Source organism: Nannobrachium achirus (genome assembly GCF_963921795.1).
Source record: "Nannobrachium achirus genome assembly, chromosome: 5".
Classification (NCBI taxonomy): Eukaryota; Metazoa; Chordata; class Actinopteri; order Myctophiformes; family Myctophidae; genus Nannobrachium; species Nannobrachium achirus.
Window position 1 is genome coordinate 40,378,161 of NC_137814.1, and position 26,405 is coordinate 40,404,565.

At 41.3% G+C, this 26,405-nt stretch overlaps 4 protein-coding genes across 5 annotated transcripts; 2 read left to right on the forward strand and 2 right to left on the reverse strand.

Moving 5' to 3' along the window:
- Positions 1–1,090: 1,090 nt before the first annotated feature.
- Positions 1,091–3,609, forward strand: LOC308285071 (uncharacterized protein; the record flags this gene model as incomplete). The annotated part of the gene is made up of 2 exons (XM_080725791.1): positions 1,091–3,468; positions 3,600–3,609. 2 exons carry the CDS (start codon positions 1,091–1,093, stop codon positions 3,607–3,609), a joined length of 2,388 nt encoding a protein of 795 aa, XP_080581917.1.
- Positions 3,564–10,757, forward strand: LOC308285433 (zinc finger protein 644-like). The gene is made up of 5 exons (XM_080726196.1): positions 3,564–3,680; positions 3,839–4,435; positions 5,832–5,957; positions 8,156–8,261; positions 9,947–10,757. Exons 1-5 carry the CDS (start codon positions 3,653–3,655, stop codon positions 10,137–10,139), a joined length of 1,050 nt encoding a protein of 349 aa, XP_080582322.1. The 5' UTR covers positions 3,564–3,652; the 3' UTR covers positions 10,140–10,757.
- A 381-nt stretch (positions 10,758–11,138) lies between these two features.
- Positions 11,139–18,507, reverse strand: LOC308285735 (uncharacterized protein). Of its 2 annotated transcripts, XM_080726584.1 has the most exons (11): positions 18,322–18,507; positions 17,258–17,370; positions 16,222–16,330; positions 15,024–16,014; positions 14,214–14,277; positions 13,550–13,622; positions 12,280–12,424; positions 12,056–12,119; positions 11,815–11,939; positions 11,383–11,472; positions 11,139–11,292 (listed from the first exon to the last, which is right to left on the reverse strand). In XM_080726584.1, the coding sequence occupies exons 1-11, from the start codon at positions 18,420–18,422 to the stop codon at positions 11,272–11,274; spliced, it is 1,896 nt and encodes a 631-aa protein (XP_080582710.1). In that variant the 5' UTR covers positions 18,423–18,507; the 3' UTR covers positions 11,139–11,271. The 2 variants fall into 2 exon arrangements, with proteins under 2 accessions (XP_080582710.1, XP_080582711.1); XM_080726585.1 differs by lacking the exons at positions 16,222–16,330; positions 17,258–17,370.
- A 1,620-nt stretch (positions 18,508–20,127) lies between these two features.
- Positions 20,128–25,954, reverse strand: lrrc8da (leucine rich repeat containing 8 VRAC subunit Da). Its single transcript, XM_080726891.1, has 2 exons — positions 25,753–25,954; positions 20,128–23,857 (listed from the first exon to the last, which is right to left on the reverse strand). Coding segments are annotated over exons 1-2 (2,568 nt in total). The 5' UTR covers positions 25,754–25,954; the 3' UTR covers positions 20,128–21,290.
- Between the last annotated feature and the right edge of the window lie 451 nt (positions 25,955–26,405).

The window sequence follows — 26,405 nt, forward strand, 5'->3', positions numbered from 1 at the left end:
TGTGGTTGAGCCACCAGGCACCCCATGAAGACCACTTCCGACCAGAACTTCTCCAGACTGTAAATGGGTGTACTAAGGTCTGACTGGTTTATGGCACTTCTGAGCTGCTGCTGGTGCTGCTGGACATCTCTGGACGTCTACTTGATGTGTCTTTCATCTGCAGCAATCGGTTTCCTTGGCTGACCACTGCGTTGGACGTTGGAAGAGCTTGGACAGCACATCTGGAAACGGCTGTCTGCCTCTGAATTTCTGCCTGTGAGAAACCTTGCTGATGGCAGGATGACCACCTTGTGTCTTGTTGCTAAGCTCACTCTAGTGATGGTGTAAGATCTTTTTTCTAAACTGTCTTAAGCAACCTCAACAAAACCTCTTCAGCAACCTCACCTTTTTAGTATGGCTGCTCTAGTTTTTCCCCTACACAGCTGTTTATACTTCAGTTAATTATGGTTAAACCTATAGCCTATGTTATGTTCTTGATCATTAGCACCTTTGGTATAATCATTTGATCATGCACTGGGCTGGAAAGTGGTATTTTTGATTTATTTTCTTAACTAAAAGTATTTCACATTGACACATTAATACAGAGGAGATAAAACAACATTTAAGACAACGTAACTAAAGTTCTTTACTTTTGCACAGTACTGTATGTAGAATGTGATTGCAGCCAATACTTAGTGATGTTGAACGTTGGTGGTAGTAGTACTGGGTCACCCAGTACTTGTTTTTAATATATTCCACTTTGTTAATTTATATTTATGTGCCAAAGTGTGATTTTTGAGAACTGATTTGTCATGCAATGAGATTTGAAAGAGGGAGAGAAAACAAACATCGACACATTTACTTGTGACTGAAAATAATACTTATATCAGTCATCTACCAAAGTTCAACATCATTCATAGAAAAATATAAAGTAAATGAGGTAGTCCAAGTGGACTTAAGTAGGCACAATTAAGTGTTAATCTAAAATTAGGCAAATGGCAACTTTTGTAAATCTATCAAGCCAAACTTGTTGGTTTGTCGAATGTAATAGTATACATTTTCTTATAATCTAAAAATATGCATTTTTCTTTTCTAGGGCACAGCTGCAGAAATGTCATGTCTTGATGAAGATGACAAAGATGCAGATCATGAGATGAATGCTCTCGCACTCCTTCAAGAGCCAGTGAGAATGGCACAAGATCAAATCTCCTACATTGATTCCTTTGGCAAGACTTCTCTGAAACAAAACAATGTCCTTGATGTTCTATCAAACACAGATATATTATTGCCAGTTGGCTTGGGAAATGGACCTTCCTCACACCTGGCTACACAAGCCCATGAACCCAACAGTTTATCCACAGAGAAGGAGGAGGTAAAGAGCATCACCCCATTAAAAACTGTCCAAGAAATCGACACTACAGGAATATGGGGATTTGATGTTGATTCGCCAGAGAATTCGTTAGACAATTTCAGCAGTGCCAGTGACCTTAATTGGGACCCACGCAAAGAGTTTATGCAGTTTTTGTGGGAGAATCACGATGATTCCCCTGGAGAGGAACCACAAAAAGTTGTCACTCCCCCCATCAGCCAAAGAAAGAGGAAACGGAAGATGGACATGGTGGTTATGGTGGATCCCAGTGAAGACCTTTATCCTGATCAGAGCCTTAAGTTGTCTGAGGACTCATCTGATGAAGAAGACAAAGTAGACACAATTTCCATCAGCAAGGTACGAACCCTGAGGAAGCATTCCAAATCACAGTCATCACCAACAGGCAAAGTATCACAGTATCCCAATGGAACTGTCAAGGCCATCAAGCAAATCCTATATCATGCACCATCAAGAAATTCAGACGAGAACAGTATCGGTCATAGGCATTCCTCATTGAAGGTGCTCTCTCACTCAGAGGAGAAAACCTCAGGTTACCCTTGTTCAAAATGCAACATTATTTTCAAGAGAGAACAACAATTGCAACGCCATATGAAGTCTCATATAGATCCTCCATATTTGTCGCCAAAGCCTTTCATTTGCCGGGAATGTGGACAGTCCTTCAAATACAGCTACTTGCTCCTTGAGCATATGACAGTTCACCAGAAGAAGAGGGAGAGACTCATTGAAGAGATCAAGGGCAAGAATGAGGATGAAAATGACCTTTTTTGCCCTCAGTGCCCATTTGGAACAAAATGCCCAAACGCTTTCGTTCAGCATGCCAAGACCCACGAGAAGGACAAGCGGCACTTTGGCTGTGACAAGTGTAGCTTCAAGGCTTTGTCTGAGAAAGAACTTGGCAAACATGAAACTAGGCAGCACCCTGTTAAACCAGCTCCAAAGGAAGCTGGCCATGATATAGGCGTTTACTCCTGTACCCTTTGTTCTTATCGAGTTTTTAGCAAAAATGTCTTCAAAAATCACCTTCAGCGTCGTCATCAGAAGACATATGAGGCATATGAAGATGAACAGGAAAGTGAAAGAAATGCACAACCACCCGCAGAATGTCCCACACCCACCTGCAAATCTCCTGTAGGAGATTCAGAGTTGACATCTAAAATCTCAATAAAAAGCCTGGCCTCAACAAAACGAGCACCCTCACCCTGTGATTCTGATGAGATTTCGGACATTTTCAAAACAGACAAGATTATAGATAGAAGAATCAAGTCTCGATTAACAGAATCAAAACTTGACAAATCCATTAATAATCTCCTGTCTCGACAAAAACATAGCGGGAAAACCGAAGAGCAACAGAGAAAAGAAAAGTACAACTGCAGCACATCTTTTCAGGATATTGATGTAGAGAAAAGTGATGATGAGTCGCCAGGTATTTTGACAGTAAAAGTTGAAGATACCAATTCATCCTCAAATGGCCATGCAATGTCTTCAGTATCCAATTGTATCTCTTATACAAGCAATGCTAGATCAGCAAAAAGAGATCTCAACAGCCAAGACGCACCCAAGCCAACCTCAGATCAGCCAACTGTGAAAAAGTCACCCTCTAAAAGAAAAATGAGTACTCCATACCGCAACACTACTGAACAGGACTCTTGTTTTATCTTACCAAAACATTTGCCAAGTCCAAAGAGGCTAAACCTGTCAGAAGAAATGGAAGACTGTGATGAAAAAGACATTTTCCAGTTCAAGGACACGGATGACAACACTAAACCTTTTGACAGTGATCTCAAGCAAGAAAAACTCATTTACACCTATAGTAGGAGAATGTCTATGAGGGGTGCCCTGCAGGCATCTAAGAGACTGTTTGACAGAATTAAGACCGAATCACACGATGAAGACGACGATGATGATGATGATGACAACCCTGAGATCAAGGAGGAGGAGGAGGAGGAGGAGGAGGAGGAGGAGGATGATGATGATGATGATGACGACCCTGAGATCAAGGAAGAGTGTGAGATCAAGGAAGAGTGCATAGAAACTGATTGTTACGAAGAAACCTTTGAGACCAACACATTTACATTGGCAGAACCATTCACGGATGATTCGTCAGTGTTGGACTCGGATCACAAAAGCTGCCCATATTGCCCTGCAGTCTTTGAGTCGGGTGTTGGATTGTCCAATCATGTGAGAGGGCATCTTTACAGGGTTGGTCTGAGTTACAATGCGCGCCATGTAGTGCCTCCTGAGCATGTGGCTTCTCGAGACAAGAGGCCAAGGAATCGTCGCAGGATGTCAGCAATTCGACGATTGAAAAAGGGTACTGTTAGCATGTCATGAAAACATATCTTAGTAGCCTGCCATAAATGACACATGCATGTGTGAAATGTATGACATAGCTAGTGAACTTCATTGTGATAATGACGAATGCACTAATCACAGTTTGACTGATGTCTGATATTCCTTTTCCTTTTGCAGCATTAAAGCTGGAGTCAGGATCTGAGGTCCCCAAATCTGAGGTCCCCAAGAGCATCCACTCTTGTCCATTATGTGGGGATTCATTTGATAACAAGACTGGGCAGTCCAACCATATACGAGGCCACCTGAAACGGCTTGGTAGAAACATTGCAACGAAGACCAAATCCCCATTGTGCTTACTCCGGGAGCTGATGCGGGACAAGAAAGAGGTCCAGAGGGCACTTCAAATTTTGGGCAAGAAGCGTAACCGTTACCGATATGGTGCTTCCTCAAAGCTGGCCAACACTAATGGTTTACCACCCCCACCCTTTGGAGTTTCTAAACACAATTCAATTCCAAAACTTTTTAATCATGCCAAACCACAGTTTTCTTTTTCTGGAGTGGCATCGGACAAGAAGCATTTAGAGACCAAGTTAGAGGTTAAAGGTTCACTCTCTAGTGCGAGTGCCTTGATAGGAATTCTAAAAAAGAGGAAGTGTCAAGAAGATTCAAAATTGAAGAGTTGTTCCATGTCAAAAACCACCATACAGGTTTCTTCAAACAGTGACCATAGTACAGGTTCAAGAGATGTCTCTTCACTGCCAGAGTCAATTTCGGGTAAGCATTGATTACTTGTCATTTCCAGCTCTAGAATTTTAGTCCTAAAAAACAGAAGTGAGTTCCCAATGGGTTCTCTCTATATATTTCCAATGCTTTTTTAACTTAAGGATTGCTGATTCATGCAGAAAATAAGCTATAAAGCCTAGATCTGTTTTGTTAAACCATACATGTTTTAACCCTTTTGCTTCCATTAACATTTAAGTCCCAGGTTTTCAGAAGGTGGCATAGGTCAGAATACTGTTCCAGCTTATTTTCCCTTCACTTCATTTGTTTAGCTCAGTAGCAAACTGGAAACACATTTGAAGACGTAATATGTGTTTTTCAAACCTGCAACGGGGAAATGAACTGGAACAGGATATGTAACCTTCTGAAAACCTGGGACTACAGAGCTGATTCAAAAATCACAAAAAGTGTGTTGATGTGTGGACATCATCTTGTTGAACAAAAAGTGTTAATATCACAAGCGCTTCTGTTTGACACAGAATATGCTGATAGATACTGTGAAGACAGAGACAGGAAAGGAAGGAGAGAGGGGGGTTGACATGCAGTAAAGAACCTCATTTAGATTCAAACCAGGTTTAGCTGAGACTATAGAACTTAGACTAATAATAGCCTTATTAATATGGCATGACCTCTTACTCTGTGAACCACCAAGCCACAACATATCCTGTTCCCTTTGCTTACAAAGTTAGTAGCACTCTATCTTGTTTGGATATTTTATAAATTCATCAAGTGGCTAATTGTTTGTCTTTGATAAATCAGCCTGTGCTTGTCATTTCTGATGAAAATGTCGAATGACTCTTTAATTTCAAATATTTCCAATCTACAGCAATTTGACTTGAGATTGCCACACAGGGGTTGACACTAAGGTCTCAGAGGCCCGTCCAGCAAGTACAGGTCATGTTCTACTTGCCCAAAGATCATGGCCCACTTGCTCGAAAAGTAAATCGTCCATTATAAAATGATAGGTACGATTTTAATTACTGCTCAATTTAACACTTGTTTCTTTACTTTATGGGGCTGTGCGATAAAAAAAAATCATACTTCAATACCTCCAAATCCAAATACCTACATACAGTATATGCTATGATTGAATATGTCTGTGGTTTCACACATTCTGTTATATTTTTAGCAACAGTAAAAACATTACATTATAATTATGTAAACAGTGGTGTTTTTCTTCCAAAATGGTCGAACTCAGGAAACTCGTGTTTGGCAAGGAGAGACATATGGCCAAAACTCAGGAAACTCCAAACCACTAGACTGACTTCTAACAATTGTTGTCCACAATAATTGTTACCAAGGGCCTTGGGCCATCTGTAAAGTATCTATCTTTTGACTTCTAAGAAGTGTGGATTATTCACTATACTTTGTATTGTGTGTCTTCTTACAGAGAAAGGTGAATTCAACAGGAAGGTCTGTGTCCATTGCAATGCATCTTTCCACAGTGGCGTTAGCTTGTCCAATCACCTGCGGGCATATGCAAAAAGAAAAAAGAATGCCTTACTTGAAGGAACCAGTAAGTGGGCCATCTGTATCTGTATGAAGAGTTTGAAATTCTTTCACTTTATTACACTGATTAGACTGGATCCTAGATAGTAGTAGTAGTTTATAGTTTATTGCCGGTTCTGGGAATCTGCTAGAGAAGTTCCACAGAGCAACGTTATTGCTGGTCCAACAACTAATTCCGTAAAATGAATCTCAATAAAAAATGCACCGTCAGTGTGGGATTAAGTGTATTGTATGTCCTGGGGCCCTGCAAGGGTCAGAAAAGGATGTCCCACAGTGGCTGTTAGAGGGTGCCACAGAGGGTCAAACACACAGGTCCAGCTAGCTAGACCAAGAATCATTAGTTTTGTTTTTAAAGCCCTATTGTGCAGTTCATGACCTCTTCCGATAAACAAGGGGAATTACACTGTTGTGTGTCAAAACAAACCAGACAAAGTGAGAAATTGTAGTTACTGCCAGTTGTTTGCCTTGGAATGGATAATCTGCCATATCGTGGGAAGCATAGGTTGTGGCATGGACAGTCGGCACATTCACAGTAATCTTGTTTCAATGAAACATTCATACATACATTACAGTGCCGTGTTCAGAAATATTGTATTTTTTTTATTCTCTCAGTTTTGACAATAATTTGCTTACATCAAAGGATAAAAATGTGAACAATACCAGCAGTATTCCAGAACCTGTGCCCATAGAGAATGTGGGTAAAAATAAACTAGAATGTATAACATATCTCTGTAGTGGACCTAGTAGATGGTCCTTGTATGTCCCACAAATGAAGCCTTACTAGTCCTTTCCTTTTACATCTTCAAAATGACTAATATTAAGTTAACTATAGCTTTAACAACAGATCTGCTTATTTACAGTCCTGTCAAATTTGCAATGCATTATTGGTTGAAACATTACATTGATGCTCTCAGTTTGCTGCATTTGCTATTGTTTTTACACCAGTATTTAGAAAATTTGTGTAATGACTTTCAGGAGGACCATACCAGCCTTTTTGACAGGTGTAACCTTTGTCACAATATTTCTCAATAATATATTGTCCTCAATTTATATTCTGCCACCTTTTTTGGCTTCCTACTAGTTCAAATTTGTTGCTAGAAATTTTGTTCAAACTTCAACTTGTTCAGCTTTACGCAGTTATTAGTGCTTGTACGGTACTTTTCTCTCAAAAAGGTCTTGGAGATTTTCCCAATGAATTCTTCTGGGAAATGAATTCTGTCTTACCATTTATATTACTGCTTGGGCTTGTGCTGAATCGAAAGCCCATCTGAGGAGGAATGTGTACATTTTCTACATAAAATACTTTGTGTGTGTTTTCAGCGAGCCCACGCAGTTTCTGCAGAAACTGCTTTTCTAGTTTCATTGAGCGCCCCGCGAAGCTTGGCCAACAAAGAACAAACTTTGAGCGCTTTGTGCCAAGATATTAGAGCTTAGCTCCTTTGAGGAGCACTGCTCAAAAATATATATATGTATACATTATATATTGTTTGTGTATTATAAACATAAATATATACTATACATAGATTTATGTACTGTATGTATTATACATTGCATACTGTTACCAAGGAAACAGAGTATTAGGACGTGTGACATCACAGCATGACATCACATCTCCAGTTATACAAGTCAACATTGACTGTAGTCAAACAGAATTAGTCAGTAATTCCATAGTCCAATAACTATTACAGAATCAAATAGGGTTAATAAGGAATTCTAGAGATCAGAGCAATTCCAGTGAGTTAGTAATAGATGTCTGGATTCCAAACGTCCTCAATCTGCGGGACTACAGTGACGAGCAGGAAGACAAGTATTTCAACCTACCTGCACTTAAAGTTGGGCTACCTTGCTTTGCCAACAGGATATCTTGGGTTCAAGCGTCCCTGTGATACGCTGGGCGTGATACGCTGGGGGTGAATCTAAATGAAACCTAAATTAGTGGTAGGTTTTGTGTAATTTCGAGGCGTTGAAGATGATATTTGAGACTATGAGAGGCACCATACTTCAATAACAATCATGAATAGGCTTACTTATCTCAGTAATAAAGTCACCAAGAATGAGTTATTAAATTCAATCCTTTAATAGTAAGCGTGACAAAGGACCCGCATGTCCAAAAGGCTGATAAGGTCCGAAGCATTTGGCTTAGATCATTTCAATGAACTATATTCAGCGTTAAACTGATACATGTCAATTATTTCTGTCTATTAGCTTATGACTGCTGTAAAGCAAGGAGGCAGCGATCAAGGCCTGGATCAAAGAAGAAGACGATGCCCATGCCACACACTCCAGAAGAAATGTATAGACTCACCTGCAGGTATGTTGATCACAAGTCAGTTTTTATGGTAGACATGACATGATGTCAAAGCATACTTTATTTCCCAGCACATCAACGGTGGGTGCTGGGCCAATAAAACGAATATGAAAGGAGGTAAGAGTCCACAGACCAGTTTCAGGCAAAGGATTTTACTTTATTATTGCAACGTTTCAATCTTGCAGGATCTCATCAGGTTAGTATGAAGATCCTGTGAGATCGAAACAATAATAAAGTAAAATCCTTTGCCTGAAACTGGTGTGCTACCTCCTTTCGGATATATGTCCCATCATGATAAAAAAAATAAAAAACAGCTGTGATGAGTGGTGAGCGGTGATGTGTGTAGAATTTGAGCGTGTGTGTGTGTGTGTGTGTGTGTGTGTGTGTGTGTGTGTGTGTGTGTGTGTGTGTGTGTGTGTGAGAGAGAGGTGCATGGGAGGGGTATAACATTGTATAACATAACTTACAACATAATTCATGAATGTATTCACACAGTGTGGAAGATTTAAATCCTCTCATGCAGGTGCAGAAAAACACCATGAACTGATTGTCAGCTGTAGTCTATGCCAGGGGTTCCCAAACTGTGGATGATCGGGATCCAGTTCAAATGACTTTTGGGGGAGGGGGGGGGGGGGGTCCCCCAACATTGTTTATTCACTCAACAGTAAACATCTACTAGCATGCTCTACTACTACCAAGTGTCCTGATTAGTGTGCTATAGTACTTTTTTCCGTGCTACTCCTCCCACAGTTTTGGTGGCACACACTTGGGCCATATGTCAAATCCACCAGCTTTATCGGGACTCGTCTGCTTGCATTTTGCTAAGAGATATGTTTATATCATTTTTTAATTTCTATATTATTAATTTATTTGTGAATTAATCTTCTCATTGACTTGAATGGGAAAATGCTAAAATTAAACACAAATATGGAGGTGACTGACATCATAGATAGTATGGCCATGGGGCATTCCAAGATATTGATGACATCAGGGATCTTCATACGGTATATGGACATAAAGGGGACATGGACGGAATGGTTAGCACCGCTCAAATAGGGACAAGGACTGGTAGATACAAAGATATCCATATATGGGCATGAAAGGGACAAAATGGTTAGACAGAATACATTTCACAGCGGATTCCTCGTGACTCATGTCAGGGCAACCGCACAAACCCAATTTCTAGGACTATATAACAATAATTCAGCTCAATAACGAGTCGATTACTCCTATGCGCATTGCGCAATGCCCAAAGACAGGTAGTGTATGCCAGTGGTTCTCAACCTTTTCAGGCTGTGACCCCCAAAATAATCATATTTGAACTGGGGACCCGGGCAACATGACGAGCACTAAGAATTCTATTGTGAAAATAGCCGATCGGCGTTGTGAGCATGTAGATCTGCTATTTTCACAATTTCTGCCTCTAATATTTGACAATTTGGCCAATGTTTAATTTGTCATTTCAGAGGTATTAACCATATCAATAACCAAAGACAATGCATAGCATTTTTTCCAGGACTTTAAGTTCCAGGACCCTTGATCAATTCCAAAACTTTTCCAGTACTGGAAAAATATTTGTCTAATTTCAAAATATTTCCAGGAATTTCATGACCCTGGGAACCCTGAGTTAACCTTTGTACTTGCGTGCATGAGAACATACTTATTGTCTGTATGTCCGTTCTTTGCAGGTTCTGTGACCTAGTCTTCCAGGGTCCCTTGGCGGTCCAGGAGGACTGGATTAAACATTTACAGAGGCACATTATGAACACTAGTGTCCCCCATACTGGGCTAGCCATGGTGGACATCACCTCGCCCATGGAGCCCTCAACCCATGTGACTGTCCAAGACAGCTCTCACACAGCAACACACGCTGCCTCATGAAGCCACCGGGGAACTTTTTAGAATTCACTAGACTGTGTATGTGTATGTACATTGGATGTTCTTCACTTTTGTAACTGCAAATATTGGCCAAACATAGGAGAAAAAAAACATTAAATGTTGGGAGATATTTTACAGGTTTGGACATTTGAGGTAACGGACAAAAAAAGTGAATTATTTTGGATAATGTTACATGGTTCTTTTTACAGTCCATTTTATGGAATACAATTCCGAATGGGCAGACTTGTTTTTATTTTATGCAGTAATTTAGTGTGGAAACCATTTCTAATGAAGACAACTTTTACCTCAGATATAACATGGTTTTTAAGTCCCTTTTAGTCCAGTTTCGAAGCACCTACCTTCTCTCTATATTTACATTTATAATATACATAGAATCATGATATGACAAATATGGTCTCTTTTGTATTTTGACATGTTCAAACTCAAGACTACACAGCCCGTTTGTTTTCAGGGCATAGTTACTGGCTGCAGAATCCTGTAAAATTAAAGACTACCTGAAAACTAGTCAAATACAGTCCGAGATCATAAAACTGAACCATGGTAACAAAAGGGGCAATACTGAATGCCAATTCATGTTATGCATAGGATATGGTTTATCTAGTTCCGGTCACTGCATTTCTTTTCTTTTTATACAAACTTGAACTGAAGGTGGTTAAAAAAACGCACACCCAGTGTTGGCTGCCCATTATACTGTCTCCTATATTAAATGTTTTCAACTGTTTCAAAATAATATACTGTTTTTAAATAATTTAATTTTAAATGTACTCTATCACACAGATACAATGCTGAGAACATTTTTTTGTGATGTTAAAAATAAAAAAAGGCAAAGCAACCAGGATAAACTTGGGCTCTGTGCTGTCAACCATTTTTGTCAATGCAAGGATTATTAAAAAAAAAGAGTTTGTACACAGATCATGATTTGTTTTTAGAACTTTTGTATTTAATGCAAAAATTAAATCAAAATGTATAACAAACCCCCGACTCATCACTGGTCATAAGCTGGACAAAAGTTGAAATTAATCCATTTTCTTTTTGCTGGTCTTTACGGTGAATTCTTGATCTGTGGCAAATGGCATCTGCGAAGAGCATTTCCAAGGCCATTTTTCCTAGATAGTCATTCAAATGGATCGGCACCCTGAAATGAAGAACAATTTCATTTCAGAAATTGTGATATTATAGAATTCAACTAGGACATTTTGTTAAATATTAAAGTTTGAGTAGTTACCTTGAGAAAATGTTCATACTGTGGTTTTAGTTCTTTCATCATGGTCTCTGCCTTGGAGAGGCACTCAAACCTCTGCTTCAATCCAAACCCCTACCAAGAAGAAAAAACAGCCCAGTTTCAACAGTTAGTGAACACTTAAAAACAGATACCGATAGATACATGATACAGTAATTTATATTAAGAAAAAATATAATGTTCTGATCAAATGTTATATCCTGCTCAGTTACCATTTCCAAATGGCCGCCGGGGGTTGGACACTGTTTTGCGCATCGCCTGCCCATTCAAATGGACGTAAATAAGTATTGCAAATAGCCGCCCGGTTCATTTCAACTCCGGGGGTTCTTTGGGGATTTTGTGAATTAAACGCCGGGGCTGCTATTTGGAAAAATACGGTATGCAATCAGGTCAAATGTGTTGAATGGCAGATGATACCTTTTTGTTGTGGAGGTGTTCCTGAGAGCTCAAGTGCTTAAGTACTGTGGACTTGGACACATAGACTTTACAGGCTGCACAGTGAAGCATTTCCACCTTGGTCATGTGGTCCTTTTCACACAGTTCTGACAAAAGGGTGAAAAAATGATGGTATATTTGGGGATAAAATCTATCTGTAAAAATACTGAAGACATCTGAAACCATGCAGGTCTTTCACCCTTCTTTGTTCCAGATTATTTACCTTCAATCGCAGGTTCCTCCACCGCCTGATTACAGAAATGTCTGACTTTGTACAGCATTACTTCCTGTGGTTGAACAGAAAGCAGCCATCAGACATGGTCCATGACCAATACATGTACAGGTACAGTAGATAAACTGGCGACAGACAACAGAGCTTAAATAGTCATGGTAAAAAGATAAAGTAATCCTGGGATGTATGAACAGTTATGGTATTTTTCAGGTTACCTGCAAGAAGGCTATAGCCAGGTCATCATAGTTCTTCTGCTGCTGGATGTATTCTAGTGTGTCCCAGTGGCTCTTGCTCTCCAGATGCTTCTCCAGATCCTGCATGCTGGCCAACTGTACCTCGCACAGCTCACAGGTAAAGGGGCTTTTGAAAGAAAAAACAAAACAAAGATGTCAACGTGCTGACTCTTGATTTTTTAAGCGTGATTCCTAAACCCACCAGGCTTGAGTTAAGACCCGCCTCGCGGAAACGCGAGGACTTCCAGGAGTGGCTGAAATCCCTGCCTGACACATGGAGGGTGGATAAAGTCAGAGGCATGAAGACTTGTACTTGAGAAAAGCCTGCATTTGCACAATGTACAACTATTAATTTCTCACTACAGTGCTCAAAATAAACTGTGCTAAAAAAAATTGAAACTGACTTAATTGTACTGTGCTTATAAGGGAAAACTTTGTATTAAACTTTGCTAAAGAGAAAAACGTACTGAGAAAGCTATTAATTTGTCACTACTGTGCTCATAATAAAAACTCTTACTGATTATTATAAATTGTTATGGTTTGGATATGGCTTTGGGCCTATTATGCTGCGTGTATTATTGTAATGGATCAGTAGTAGGTACTTTGCACTTGAGCGAGCAGCACTAAACGTTCATGGGCACTTTCATACTTGAGATTATCGAGAGGAGGCGGGTCTTAACTCAATCCTGGTGGGTTTAGGAATCACGCATTTTTTAATCATCTGAGGCCGTGTCCACAAGCTTTTTGAGCGGAGGAACACTTTGGATATCATCTCCAGAGTAGGACTGCTATCGATGAAAAACAAAATGTGATTATCATATTGATTGCAAGAAGCGCGTTAAAAAGATAATGTATTTTATATAAAATATTTCACAAGCTCACAACGGGTCTCATTACGCGACATTTGTCATACAACAAAGTTTAGGGCTAAAGTTATTAAACTATCTAAATCTAAATAATGATTCTGCTGTCCTTTTTGCAAGAAGCATCCGTCTGTCATTCAATTTTATACGAGTAAATGAGAAGGATCTCAACGGAAATAAGCTTGCCTTACCCGAGTTTCTTTTTAGTTGACCTTGTATCAGTGAACTGTACCTTTTCCTATGCAAAACTTCTAATAAATACCTCAATCAATCAAAGCATACCCACAAAAGAGGTCCCTGGAGTGGGCCACGGAACATCCATGGTACACATCTCTCTCTCTCTCTTAAAATATAATGTGTACTGTATACTGTGTGTACTGCGTTCTTACCTTTCCATTTCCCTTATTGGACTTCGGCTCCTGCTTCTTGTCCTCTCTGTGGAATGTCTGAGTTGGTCCACTCCTATTCAGCAAAATGAGTCAATCAAAACAAGTGTAACATTTTAATTATGATTTATACTTACAACTATTTAACAGAAGACATATATTGTCGCTGTCGGGTGGAAACCTTGTATATCCAAAACCGTTCCTTTTTATGGTTTAAAAAAAAAAAAAAAAACATTTTAATTGCCAATCTACAAGCTCACAACATGTCACGATGTGACTGCTATATTCACTACTTTTGTGCCACACTCTTGTATGATGAATTGGGCCTTACAGTTACTCAACAGTAGCAGGTTGGCAGCCTCAACTTTAGTACAAAAGTTGATACTAGTATATGCACATATTTTCACAATGCAGCCCATTAGCCAAATAGCAAAACTAGCAGACCTAACCCTCAGTGCAAATTATTGTGCGCTTGTAGATTGGCTAATTTAGCCTTAGTATAAAGGTCCTTACACATTACTATTATTAATTTGTAATTCGTTTTCGATTCTTTTTTCACTGCAAATAATATAATATCAACCTGTAAATATGTATGATGCATTTTCATATTGTTTATTTGTCACGCTCCTGTGGTGTAAGGACCCACAGATTCACAACAATCTCTTACCTGTTACAACAAATCGTGGCTGGTCCATCTGGACCTGTGGTGGAGATGACCTCACATTAGTACTCTGAAAATGACAGGAAGGAGATCACACGTACAAAAGATCAAGGGGAAGGAATTATTTATAATCTATTCAATTGCAAGTAGCTTGTCATGAATACCGATTACATGCTTATTTTAAAGTACATCACATAACTAATTGTAAAGTCATTAGGTATTGTAGAAGCTAAACTAAGTTACTCCATATGCTCAGAAGTCATTGCTCATCATCAATAGCCTAAAACTAGAGGACAGAAGTCCCAAGCTGAGTGTGCCCGACGGTCAATAGTTTCCGAAAATGACAGACTTCTTATTTAGACTTATCTTATTATTATCTTGCTTATTATATTGATGTATTACCTGCTTATAGTAAGTCACTTTGGATTAAAAGTGTCTGCTAAAAGCATACATTTAAATTGTAAATTGTATTTTAACTGTATTATTTACAGCAGCAGCAGTCTCTCATCCTCATTACCACAATGTTGTTCTACACATGTACGTGTCCTATACATATAGGTAAGCACAGGGCCTAATACCTGGCTGAACATGACCATACACTGATTTTACGACAGATCCTAAATCCCATTATTCTCATACTACTGGTTAGGTAATGAACGACTTTCCGACATGCAACTTTCCAAACTCTAATTTGGGGTAATTCTTTTCAGAAGTTGCGAGTGACGTCATTGCTCATCATTGCTATGCAGATCCTGTGAAGTAAAAAACAAAACAAAAAGGAGTATCTATGAATTTATTGGTACCACTTCAACATACCTCCTTCCTGGCCTCGGGGACCATTGTTCTCTCTTTGCCGTTGGTACTCTGTCCTCTGTATGTCTCTATTGGGAACAGTTTGTCTATCCCTGATGCCGGCATGGACCCGAGCATGTCGTGCAGTTTTTCCTCAGGGCTGAAACTCTGACGCTGGAACTGCCTCTCGGTGCGATGTGCCTGCCACTCAGGCAACGTGTCAGGGCTGTATTCTCTGCGGTCTCCGCCGGGTGTGACTTGAGCATAACCTGCCCGCAGATGTGGTCCAGCATCAGGGCTATAGGACCGCCCAAAAGATGGTCCGTCTCTTGGGCTGCTGGGGCCTCTCCCCCTGTGCTCAGGTGGTCTCCTGTCGGGGCTGATGCCTCTCCCCCTGTGCTCAGGGGGTCTCCTGTCGGGGCTGGGGCCTCTCCCCCTGTGCTCAGGGGGTCTCTTGTCGGGGCTGGGGCCTCTACCCCTGTGCTCAGGGGGTCTTCTGTCGGGACTCGGGCCTCTCCCCCTGTGCTCAGGGGGTCTCTTGTCGGGGCTGGGGCCTCTACCCCTGTGCTCAGGTGGTCTTCTGTCAGGACTCGGGCCTCTCCCCCTGTGCTCAGGTGGTCTTCTGTCGGGAGTGGGGACTCTCCCCATGTGCTCAGGTGGTCTTCTGTCGGGACTCTGGCCTCTCCCCATGTGCTCAGGTGGTCTTCTGTCGGGACTCGGGCCTCTCCCCCTGTGCTCAGGGGCTCTTCTGTCGGGGCTGGGGCCTCTCCCCCTGTGCTCAGGTGGTCTTCTGTCGGGACTGAGGCCTCTCCCCCTGTGCTCAGGTGGTCTTCTGTCGGGACTGGGGCCTCGCCCATCATCTGTGTAAGAGTAAGATGGTGTCCATTGATGGTCATCATGGCGACCATGGCCTGGAGTGGACCGCTCGTATCCATGGCGTTTGGGGGGCGGACCTTCTTGGTCTTCATGCTCGGATTCTGACGAGTAACGATCGAACGGGTCATAGATCTCAGCCCTGAAGGAAATGGAACATGGTTAAATGTGTTAGTCTGAGTGTGTGTGTTACACATAAACCTTTTGTCTCATGCATGCTGAGACAACTAACCCACATTTCAGGTTGTGTGGTACTGTAACTTTTCCCTGTCAAAGCATACTTGCTGTAATGAGGGGCACTCATGTTTTTCATTGTTGTTGACCACTGTCTATTTTGCCATCATCTTACTTCTCTGAACGGCTTCTGCTTTTGTCTTGAGAGGCGGTTTGCTGTGAAGAACCACTTGATGGACCCAAGGGGGCAAATGAACTCTTCCATCGGGTAGCTTCAGTTGATTCTGTCCATTAAATGAGTTGAAATGAATTAGGAATGATTATTAGTTTCTCCCTTTGGGATCTCAACTTTAATACGAATACATCTAAGGTTAAATAGGCTCCATGCATATACGCCATTTTGTTCTACTTCCGGGTGTCTTTCGACTTCATTCACAGGTGTTACTGATGATACTAATGAAGGCTCTGTTTGATTTATTGTACAGTGGTTCTTTAATTTCAAGGACCCCCATAACTCTGTACAAACGGAATCAACAAATGGAATCAAATGGACCCTTGCGGGTCCATTTGCACACTGTCAGAGTTACACACCTGTATGGGGACATTTGGAACCCACTCAAGGACACTTTGAGAACCACTGGTGTAGCAGAGTGTTTCCAGTGAGCCAACATGCACAATATCAGCACCCTGACTCCGTTTGACCAGAATGGAACAGACCCTTCATTAGTATCATCGGTAGTCTCGCATAGCCAGACAACTATTCCACAATCTCTGAATGCTATATAGAGTCTGGAACAGCAGCTCCCTAACGGCGAGTATCGGAAACGGGCATTACCGTTCAATAAAATATATTTTAAAATGTCATTTCTGCTAAGCAGCAAGCTAAACATGCTTATATGATTTTTATTTATATCATGATAAATATGTGTGATGTGAGACTGAAACGGAAGTGACGTGGGGGCTTCACTTCCGCTTTCATCTCGCACTCATTTTTATCTTTCTGCTTTGCCAGACTGTATGCTGGGAGCATTTGACCAAATCGCGGAGGCAACCGTCTGGCCACGCTAGACTATATCATCGGTAACACCTGTGAAGGAAGTCGAAATACACCCGGAAGTAGAACAAAATGGCGTATATAATGCATATAGCCTTAGGACTGAGACAAACCCAGAAACCCACTAACTTAAAAGTAGCATTCAGATTAACATTACCTGTTTGGCCAGGTTGTGTAGTAGGTGGTTCATTTGTCATACCCGATGTATCAGCTATGTTGTTCTTATGTGTCAGTCTGTCGCTCTGTTTACTCCATGCCACCCAGTTGGCTCTAATTATTGAATAATTAATAAAGCACAATAAAGCATTACACGTATGATTCAGAAATACACAGTTCAACATTCATCTAATTTAGTAGTCCATTGTTGGCAATAATTTAAAAGCAGTAATATGTAATAATGATGTTGTATTCTCAGATTGTCACACCATAATGTGTTATAAACCAGCCACATTTAGCCAGCCAAAAGGTATCAGGAAGAAGAGAGTGGGTGGGAACCTCACAATGGCTATTTATTTCCAAAATGTAAAAATAATAATAATGAATTTGGAAAAAGGAAGTAATGTGAAGTAGCCTAGAATACAAGTTTCGAACATGCTTGAACATTTCACATTAATTGCTACAAACCTATAGTGGCAAGCCAGTCATCATCCATGGGCATAAACAATAAGTTTGGTCGGTAAATGTGGGTGTTAATAATGTTCAAATCTTGTATTGCTTACTTTACATTACTTCAGACAATTTTCCTTTTTTTTTTTTTTTTTTACATTTTAGAAAATGTTCTACATTGAGTTGCCCACAGTGTTTTGGTTGGTGCCCATTTAGGGTGAGTAAATGTTTTCAGCCATACTTATTTAACATGTATACGTTTAGAATAATTATTGAATTTCCTTTAACAGTGGGTCTTGACTTTAACAGTACATGGCAGTGATGAACAGAATGGATTGGTTTTCGTTGTAGATAACGAATTTAAGTTGTTGCTGCTAGCTAGCTTAGCAAGTATTCAAAGTCCAGTGTATTTGCTGGAATATAGAATCACACACAGCATTTGACCAGCAAGCCGTTCTTTCAAGATCATCCTCGCTTTTAAAGAGAGCCAACCTTGCTTAATCAGTTCGTTTTCATGCAAACACGTTGTCGGATTTACAATCTTGAAACTTTCTGAGACGAATGTCTGAAACCCTGTTCCAGGTGATAGTCCGAGTCCACATTCTGTATCGTTACCTTCCAGTTTGTTGTTGTTGTTGTTGTTTCTTCTGCTGTGCCGATAGGTTTGCTCCGATAGATGGTCCAGGTATATACGGAAATCTATTAAAGTTATTCATTTTGTCAATGTGTACAGTTTGTCCAAAAACATTCACTCGTCGTGTTGGTTAGTTAGTTGAGATTCTGTGTTGTGTTGAATGTGTGCATCATTCATCATCCAAAGCCGGGGGTTTAGTGATTGGCGTATAATCCACCGGCAGGTGGCAGCATTGACTTGCACATGAATGAATGCCAGCAGTTCGCCCTCTGGCGGCGTGGGGCGATGCGCCATGGAAGTGCCTTGTATTGACCTGACCAGTGGTTCTCAAACCTTTTCATGTCAGAACTCAGAAGGACCCCCATTGTCCCCAAATTGACACTTTTAGACCACAGAACCCCATTTGAAAAGATATGGTAGTCCCACCCCATAAGAGAAGATTTTACGGCTCTAGCAGTGATTCCCAACCATTTTAATTTCAAGGACCCCTAGTTTGACATGCATCAGAGCTACAGCCCCCAATTTATACTGTTGATTTAACTCAGAAAGTGTACAAATGGAACCAAATCATCCCTCAAGGACCCCTGTGTGTTCATCGTTCAAGCACAAAATAAGCATCAAAATCAAATGCGGTTTATTTGGGTGTTGGCTTAGGCCAGGTGCAGAGCTTACTTTCAGTCTCTCGAACTTCTTCAAATCAGTTCAGTGAATCTTAGCTCAGGGAGCTAAATTCAGATTAAGTTAAAAGATTGTAAATTGTAAAGATGGCTAGACGTGTAGCCTATTTGGTAACAGATTTTCCCACCAAGGTGACATAACCATGATAGGTATATATACACATATGATTTCCTTGTCTTTGGGTGGCTCAGAGTAGATGACAGAGTACAGCAACTTGCAATGGGCCTGGTGTACAAGATACACTACACCACTATGATACCCAAGTACCTGTCAAAATACTTTATAAACATTAAGGATGTCCATAATTACAACACCAGAGGCAGCGCCACAGATCACTTTCAACCCAGAGTCAAAACCAACAAAGGGTCAAACTCCTTTTTCTGCTATACCACCAAAATGTGGAAAGCCTTACCGACACTAGCATCCTTTAAAATTGCCCTGAAAACCACTTACAGGCAGCAGCCGTTCGCAACTGGTAAAAAAAACTAACCTAGCCCAACCCTACCCTCCCCTCTGCCCCTTCTTTGTATATACTTACTGTTTGTTTAGACTTACTGTTTTCTTTTTTTTGTTCTCATTTTATTTTCTTTACATATCCACTGCATAGTACTGTGTTCTATTCGTCTGTCATTCAATGTTATATGAGATACTTAAATGGTTTCCTGTGGAAATAAGCTTAGTCTTTTCATGGATCTCCTTTTAGTAGACCTTGTACCAGTGAACTGTACCGTCATGAAACTGTACCTTTTCCTATGCAAACTTCTAATAAAGTCTTCAATCAATCAATTTGCAGGTAGCAACAAAGACGGATTAGGCCTATACTTTGTTGTGCAACGGTTGTGATCTATTTTCGGCGTGTGTGAATGATTTTAGAAATGAGTTTTGGATGTGGTACCTGTTTGGGAATTTTTATGTAGGCATATGCTGAACTTTGGGTCTAGCAAACCACATTGTTGATGCTCAACCTCTCTTATTTATTTAAGTTCTAAGGCCAGCTCAGGTGAAACCTTGTTGATTACAATTCTGAAATGACAATTCTAGACACAAATGTAACTGCATAAAACAAAGCACAAACAATGAATAACAATACCAATTGTCTACTCTAAAGTCTTGTTTTATTGTGCCATAAAGTTATGAACTTTGCTTGTGTATTCATTCAAGTTGTAGTAGCCTATCTGTGAAGAACACTTACAAATACATTGGAAAAAATGAAGGCAGACATAGGCTATATCTTCATTACATGATTTGAAATGTACTTTCAGACAAATCAATGTCCATTTGAAAATACGATGAAGATGTCAGAAAACTGATGTTTCCCTTTTGTCAACTCTTTATCAATCACCAAAAAGAAAGAAAGAAAAGAACGTTTATCATGGTATGTGTTGGGAATATGTGCTATCAATCACAAATAACATTCAGCAATATTTAAACAAACATTGCATTTTCAGTGTGCAAAGAAATGTCTACAGGCCTTAGTCAGTGTACAATCTTTGCCGTGACAGGGCAAAAGTTCAGTTCTGTTTCATGCCACATGAGAATTCTTGTAATTTAGTACCGGGGCCTATGTCTAGACAGCTTCCACAAGCTCCCACTGTGGCCTTATCAACACCCAAATAATTTTGTTAGCTGCAGGACATTGAGAAAAATGAATGTAATGTGATTTCAACAAAAGTGAATTACTACTGAAAAAGAGAGCATTGTACTTTGTCCTCTTCTTAATTATGGATGGATGGAGGTCTGTGGACACAGACACTGACAATAAAACAGGACATTTTTGGCCTTTTGTTGCAAATGCCCTCACTGTAAAATAGCAGCAGTTAAGGCGAAAGACTGTTCCCCATGGATACAATTATACCTGAGTACCTAGTACAATACCATGTAATGTTAAATCTACAAATCATTTCAGCAAAAAACCAAAAAAAAAACAATTAAGAAAAAAAGATTATGGAATATTACACAATGTAGCTAAAAGCTTTTTAGTTTAAAACATTTTAAAATGGAACATGAAATGCTAATAATCGAGTTGCTGCATCAACCAGACACACTGGACAACGAGGAAAAGCACTCTCTCTTTGTAACTTTTTCAAAAGTTACAAAAAATGATCTAGTTACTGTCCATATATAGTGCAACTAAGTTCATTAAAGTAATCAACACAATTTTCTCAGTGAGTAATAATAGTAAGAAGTCCAATATCTCATCCCATAATACAGGGATAACAAACCATCAGGGAGCTGCCTGTCTGCCTGCGGGTCCATTGTTGTGGTGTTTGTGCTATAAACCACTAGTAAAGGACACGTTGGTCTCTCTGCTGATACTGTCTTTCACCTCCCCAGGCAGGGTGTCAAAGAGGTGGTCCTCTACAACCAGGCAGTTTTTGCGAAGCATGCGGCAGTTGCCCAGCTGGGCAGGCAGTCGGTCCAGGCAGTTCCCCCTCAGCTCCAGCTGGTTGAGCTGGACCAGTTGGCCTACGTTCTCTGGTAGCATGGTGAGTCCGTTGTTCCCAAGACAAAGAACCTTGAGCTTGTTGCACCTGAACAGATGCTTGGGCAGCACCTCCAGTTTATTGGAGTTGATGGCAAGGTGCTGGAGGTTGTGGAGGAGGCCCACGTCTGGCGGGAGTACCGTGATGGAGTTGTGGCCCACATCCAGGTGCCGGAGTTTGGGCAGGGTAAACAGGGCCGGAGGCAGGGTCTCTAGCTTGTTGTGAGACAGTTGGAGTGATTCCAGAGACTTCACCTGGCCAATGGAGGATGGAATGGTGATGATTTTGTTGTGCCATAATTTGAGAGTGGTTAGCCTCTTCAGGTGCTGGAAGCTGATGACCTCCTCTATGGTCCGAATGTTGTTGGATTTTAGGTCAAGTTCCTGCAGGTTGGTCAAGCTGAAAATAGCATGTGGTATCCTCTCCAGCTCACAGTTGTGCAGCTCCAGTTCTGCAAGATTTGTCATCTTCTTCAAACTATTTAGTACCAATAGTTTGGTTCCGTCGTTGTGCACCACAAGTTTTATTAGGTGCGGAGACAGCTCAGTGATGTTTGTGGGCATTTTTGTGAGGTTGCTCTTGAGGTATAATGTCTTTAAATGTCTCAAATCTCGCATGGATTCAAGGCCAATCATTTTGTTGTTTTCAGAGCTCAAGTTCCCCATTAAGTTAAGCTCCCTCAAGCTCCTCAGCAAATACACCCAAGTTGGGATCTCTGCCACGTCAGTGAACTTGACATAAAGGCAGCGGAGATTGTCACGGAGGAAAGCAAAGGCCGTCTGCTCCACTTTGGCTGGGCAGTGACAGAGGTGCAGTTCATGTAGGCTGGTCATTTGAGAAACCTTTGCAGTGAACCTCACCTCAGGAATCAGCTCCAGTTTGAGCACTTCCAGGTCAGTGAGGTCAAACACTGCATTGGGCAACCCAGAGAGCATGAAGAGGTGCAGCTCCTGCTGATCCTGCGTGTTTCGGCTCACCAGCTGCCTCAGCTTCTCAAAGGTCCACTCGTGATTGAGGCTGATTTCCCTCAGCTTGTTCTCACTGACCTCTGACAAGAAGACACCAAAGCGTTTGGAGTACAGCTGATCATACTGGTCAACCATGTGTAAGAGGAACGCAAAGTCATTCTTGACATCCGGAATGTCACTGAAGCTGCTTTCTTCCCTGACCTTCTCGAAAGAGTACTCCTTAAGGGGCCGCCTGAACAGCCAGAACAGAGAGTACAAGCACACCATTCCGTAGATCATTATCAGAGCCATGTAGCTGAGGAGAAGCTTTCTCAGCATGAAAGCCATGTTGTGAGTGCAGAAGAACTGTTTATAACCTGTCAGGTGTTTTATATCGGGCTCGCAGAGGTGTTTGAATTCAATGTTAGCCATGAAGGTCGAAGTGTAGGACAATATCAAGATGAATTTGACAGTTTTGACAATAGTCTGGGCTACGTAAAGCTTATAAATGAAATCACTGTCCTCCACGTGTGCACGGAATTTCCTCACTTTCTCAAACAACGCTTTGGCCTGCTCTCCGTCTTTTTTGTCAAGGATGGTCATGCTACTTGGAACCTCACCAATTGGCTTATCTGCTGAGAACTTAACCCCACTGTTTCCAAGCATGGGTGTAGACGAGTTTGCATTAGTGCCATCTTCTTTCCCCTCTAATGAGATCTGTTTTGGTGCAGAGGAGGTGCCAGTTAACCTCTGTTTGTTCTCCTCATTGTCCTCGCAGGCCGTCTCAGACAAGGCCTTTGTCGTCCAAGGAGACTCGAAGCATCGACCCAGAATTGAAACAAAGTGCTCAATCTTTGAGCTTGTTTTGGGGTATTTGAACCAGAAATTGCTGCTGACCATGAGCACAAGGGTATGGATGAGGGTGAGGTACGGAAAGTACTTGGAATACCAGGGCAAGGCAACATGGTAACACATTTGGTTGACAAAGATATACTGCTGATAGTCCAGGTTGGTGCTGATCCCTGTGGGCTGAGGTTGCCCAATATATTTTTGAGCCTTCACACTGTGTTGATGTGTGACATGGATTTCGTGCACGGCACTGTCTGTTAAGTCCTTAGGGGCCACCGGGGAAGTGGGAACCACAGTTGTCCTAAAGACTGCAGACGAAGCAGCCTCCTGTGGACTCTTCTGTGTTGTGTAAGGGCCGGACTCCGATGTGGATGACTCCTCCTCCAGACAGGGAAGGCACGCCACCTGGTCCTTGGTAATCTGCATGGTCATGGCAAAGATGGCCAGCATGAGCATGATAATCCCCAGGTAGTCCATGAAGACATCCCACCATGGCTTCAGGATGCGGTATGTGGGCTGGATGTCATTCAGGGAGGCAACCTCGGTGAGAGTAAACATCACTGCAATGCACAGGAAACAATGAATCAATTAGATGAGAAGACTTGAGAACCAGGGAAGGGAAAATATTTAGATTAGGGAAAACATATCCACTTAAATGGTAATGGCATAATGTTCTGTTTAAAGTCCAAATACAGATAGCACAGTCCATAGAGGTTTACTGTCCTGAGAACCATGTGTCATACATGAAAGGAAAACCCCCACACTCAAAACGAGTTCCTCTTCAGACCAGCTGTACCACAAAGCCCAGAAGAGCAAATTTGTGATTCTGCGGATTTAATCCCTGGCAAACGGATGAAATCTGGGCAGATTCATTGAATTACATGCCACTCTTACCCTTCTCTCAGAATGTATGGAATGGAAGAGTGGCACTTAAATTGTAGCTTTAGAGTCTAAACTACTATTGATGTGACCTTAAATAACTTGTATAACCCTGATTGCTCCAGGGGAGCTGCTCGGCTCGCTTATGCCAGTGGATACAGTGGACAGCAACCAAGTGTGAATGTGGAACTGTGTAGCACAGCAGTGTTAGTGAAGGGAAAAGAAAGACCTCAACCTATGCTGGATGTTAATTTAACTCATCCTCAGTCCTTCAATTATTTTCTTTCCGGGTTTTTTCCCCCCAGCCCTATTTAATTATATAAAAAACACTGAGCCAAGGCTCTGTGCAATCACTCTGATCCTCCTGACTTGTTTCAACATGTGGTTACTGGCTGGAAAACCTTTGATGTAAGCTAAGTCTACCAACTATAGTGAGTCACAGGAGTTTGGCACGCATGTTATGCATGTGTGTCCTTTTGTTGCATGTGTGGCACTTCCTGTATTTTCGGTGTTGCTTCTTGCATCCCTTTATTTGTTTCTGTTCCATTTTTCCCTCCCAACAACAATAAGCAAACCAAGTAATTTAAACAAATATATCTAACGACTCCGGTCTGTCCCGCTCAAGTTGTAGTGCCTAAAGTAGCCTAGAATTACAACAAGACAAACCCACTGCGAGCATCTAGCAAACGTGGGAAATTATTTAAGCCAATTATCAATAGCTAAACCTATAGCTGCATGGATCAGCTGTGTTGTGTGTCTGTTTAGGCTACCCAACCCGGCGTTTGCTTAAATGTCTGGAATGGTTTTGAGTGTGTGCTATTTCAACACCTGTTGTACAGTAACAGTATTCATTCTTTTAAGGTCTGGTTGATTGATTGAAGAATTTATTAGAAGTTTGCAATAGAAAAAAGTACAGTTTCATGACAGTACAAATCACTGGTACAAGGTCAACTAAAAGGAGATCCTAGAAAGCCGAGGCTTATTTCCACAGGAACCACACTTTAAGTATCTCATATAACATTGAAAGACGGACAAGTCTTCCAAAGAACATAGCCAAGTCACACACAACTGAGCACATTTTGTACTACTGGGCACTTAATTGAGTCTCGTCTGAGGGAGAGACATTGATCTATACGGGTACAGACAACACACGCCACTGAGCCGGTTCAACAAAGAAATAGGTCGCAGACATGGCCATGTGGAAAATAGGCGACAGGCCTGAACTATTCGGTAATAATATGTTAGGTAATTTGGAGTCACGTTACCACCAAGTAGGAGAAAACTCCTAAATTGTCGGGTGAAACGAAATGGAACAACGAAGATATCTTGCGCACGAACTTATGTTGTTGTACAGGGTCAGGTGACTTACAGTAGGCTATTGTAACATGGAGCAGAGTAGCTACTACACTGTCCTCCCAGCATATGTCCCACTGTGGCTTATGTGTCATATCTTGTGGTCACGACGATGTAACATCGATACTTATAGACCACTAGGCACTAACACTACTAGTAAAACATTTATACGCAAATAAAACAGTGGAAAAAACTAAAAAACTAAACAAAGGAACATACTTACTGCTTATGTGACGTTATCTCAAATCCAATTGTTCTTTTCTGATGCTACAATACATCCCAGTTTGGTTCCGCTGTTCATCAATTCATGGGTCCATCATCATTTAAAACCGTGAAGGGCTGACGGTCGCCAACGTCCCTCATACTGGAGACACACGAGTCGACCCCGCTGCCTGTCCGCGAGTTGCAGAATATGCGCAGATAGTCTGACCGTCCATACCCGTGTAATTCGAAGAAAAGGGTGGTCCAACATGGAACCCGTAGTGAACGGTATTATGGACGCCTCTCATTGGAGGACGAAGACTCGACGCGGTGGGTGCTTATCTAAACCCTGCAACTGGTGTCTTCAACCATATATATAACAAGGTTCCTTCCAGAGACAACCCGGCATGACGCGCAGCTATAATGTGATTGTGAACTAGTCCAACTGGCTGATTTTGCTCCTCTTGTCGCCCTTTGTGTTTATGGCGCGTTAATAAACTATAGGCTTCCTTACTGAACTGTTAATACCGTAACTCAGGGATACATTGTCCCTTTATTATAGCATCACGCACTGTAGGCTTCCTTAATGATCCTGACATGAACTGTTAATAACTTAGGAATTATTTGTCCCTGTGGTGTAGCATCACGCACTGTAGCCCAGTATGTCTGTGCTAT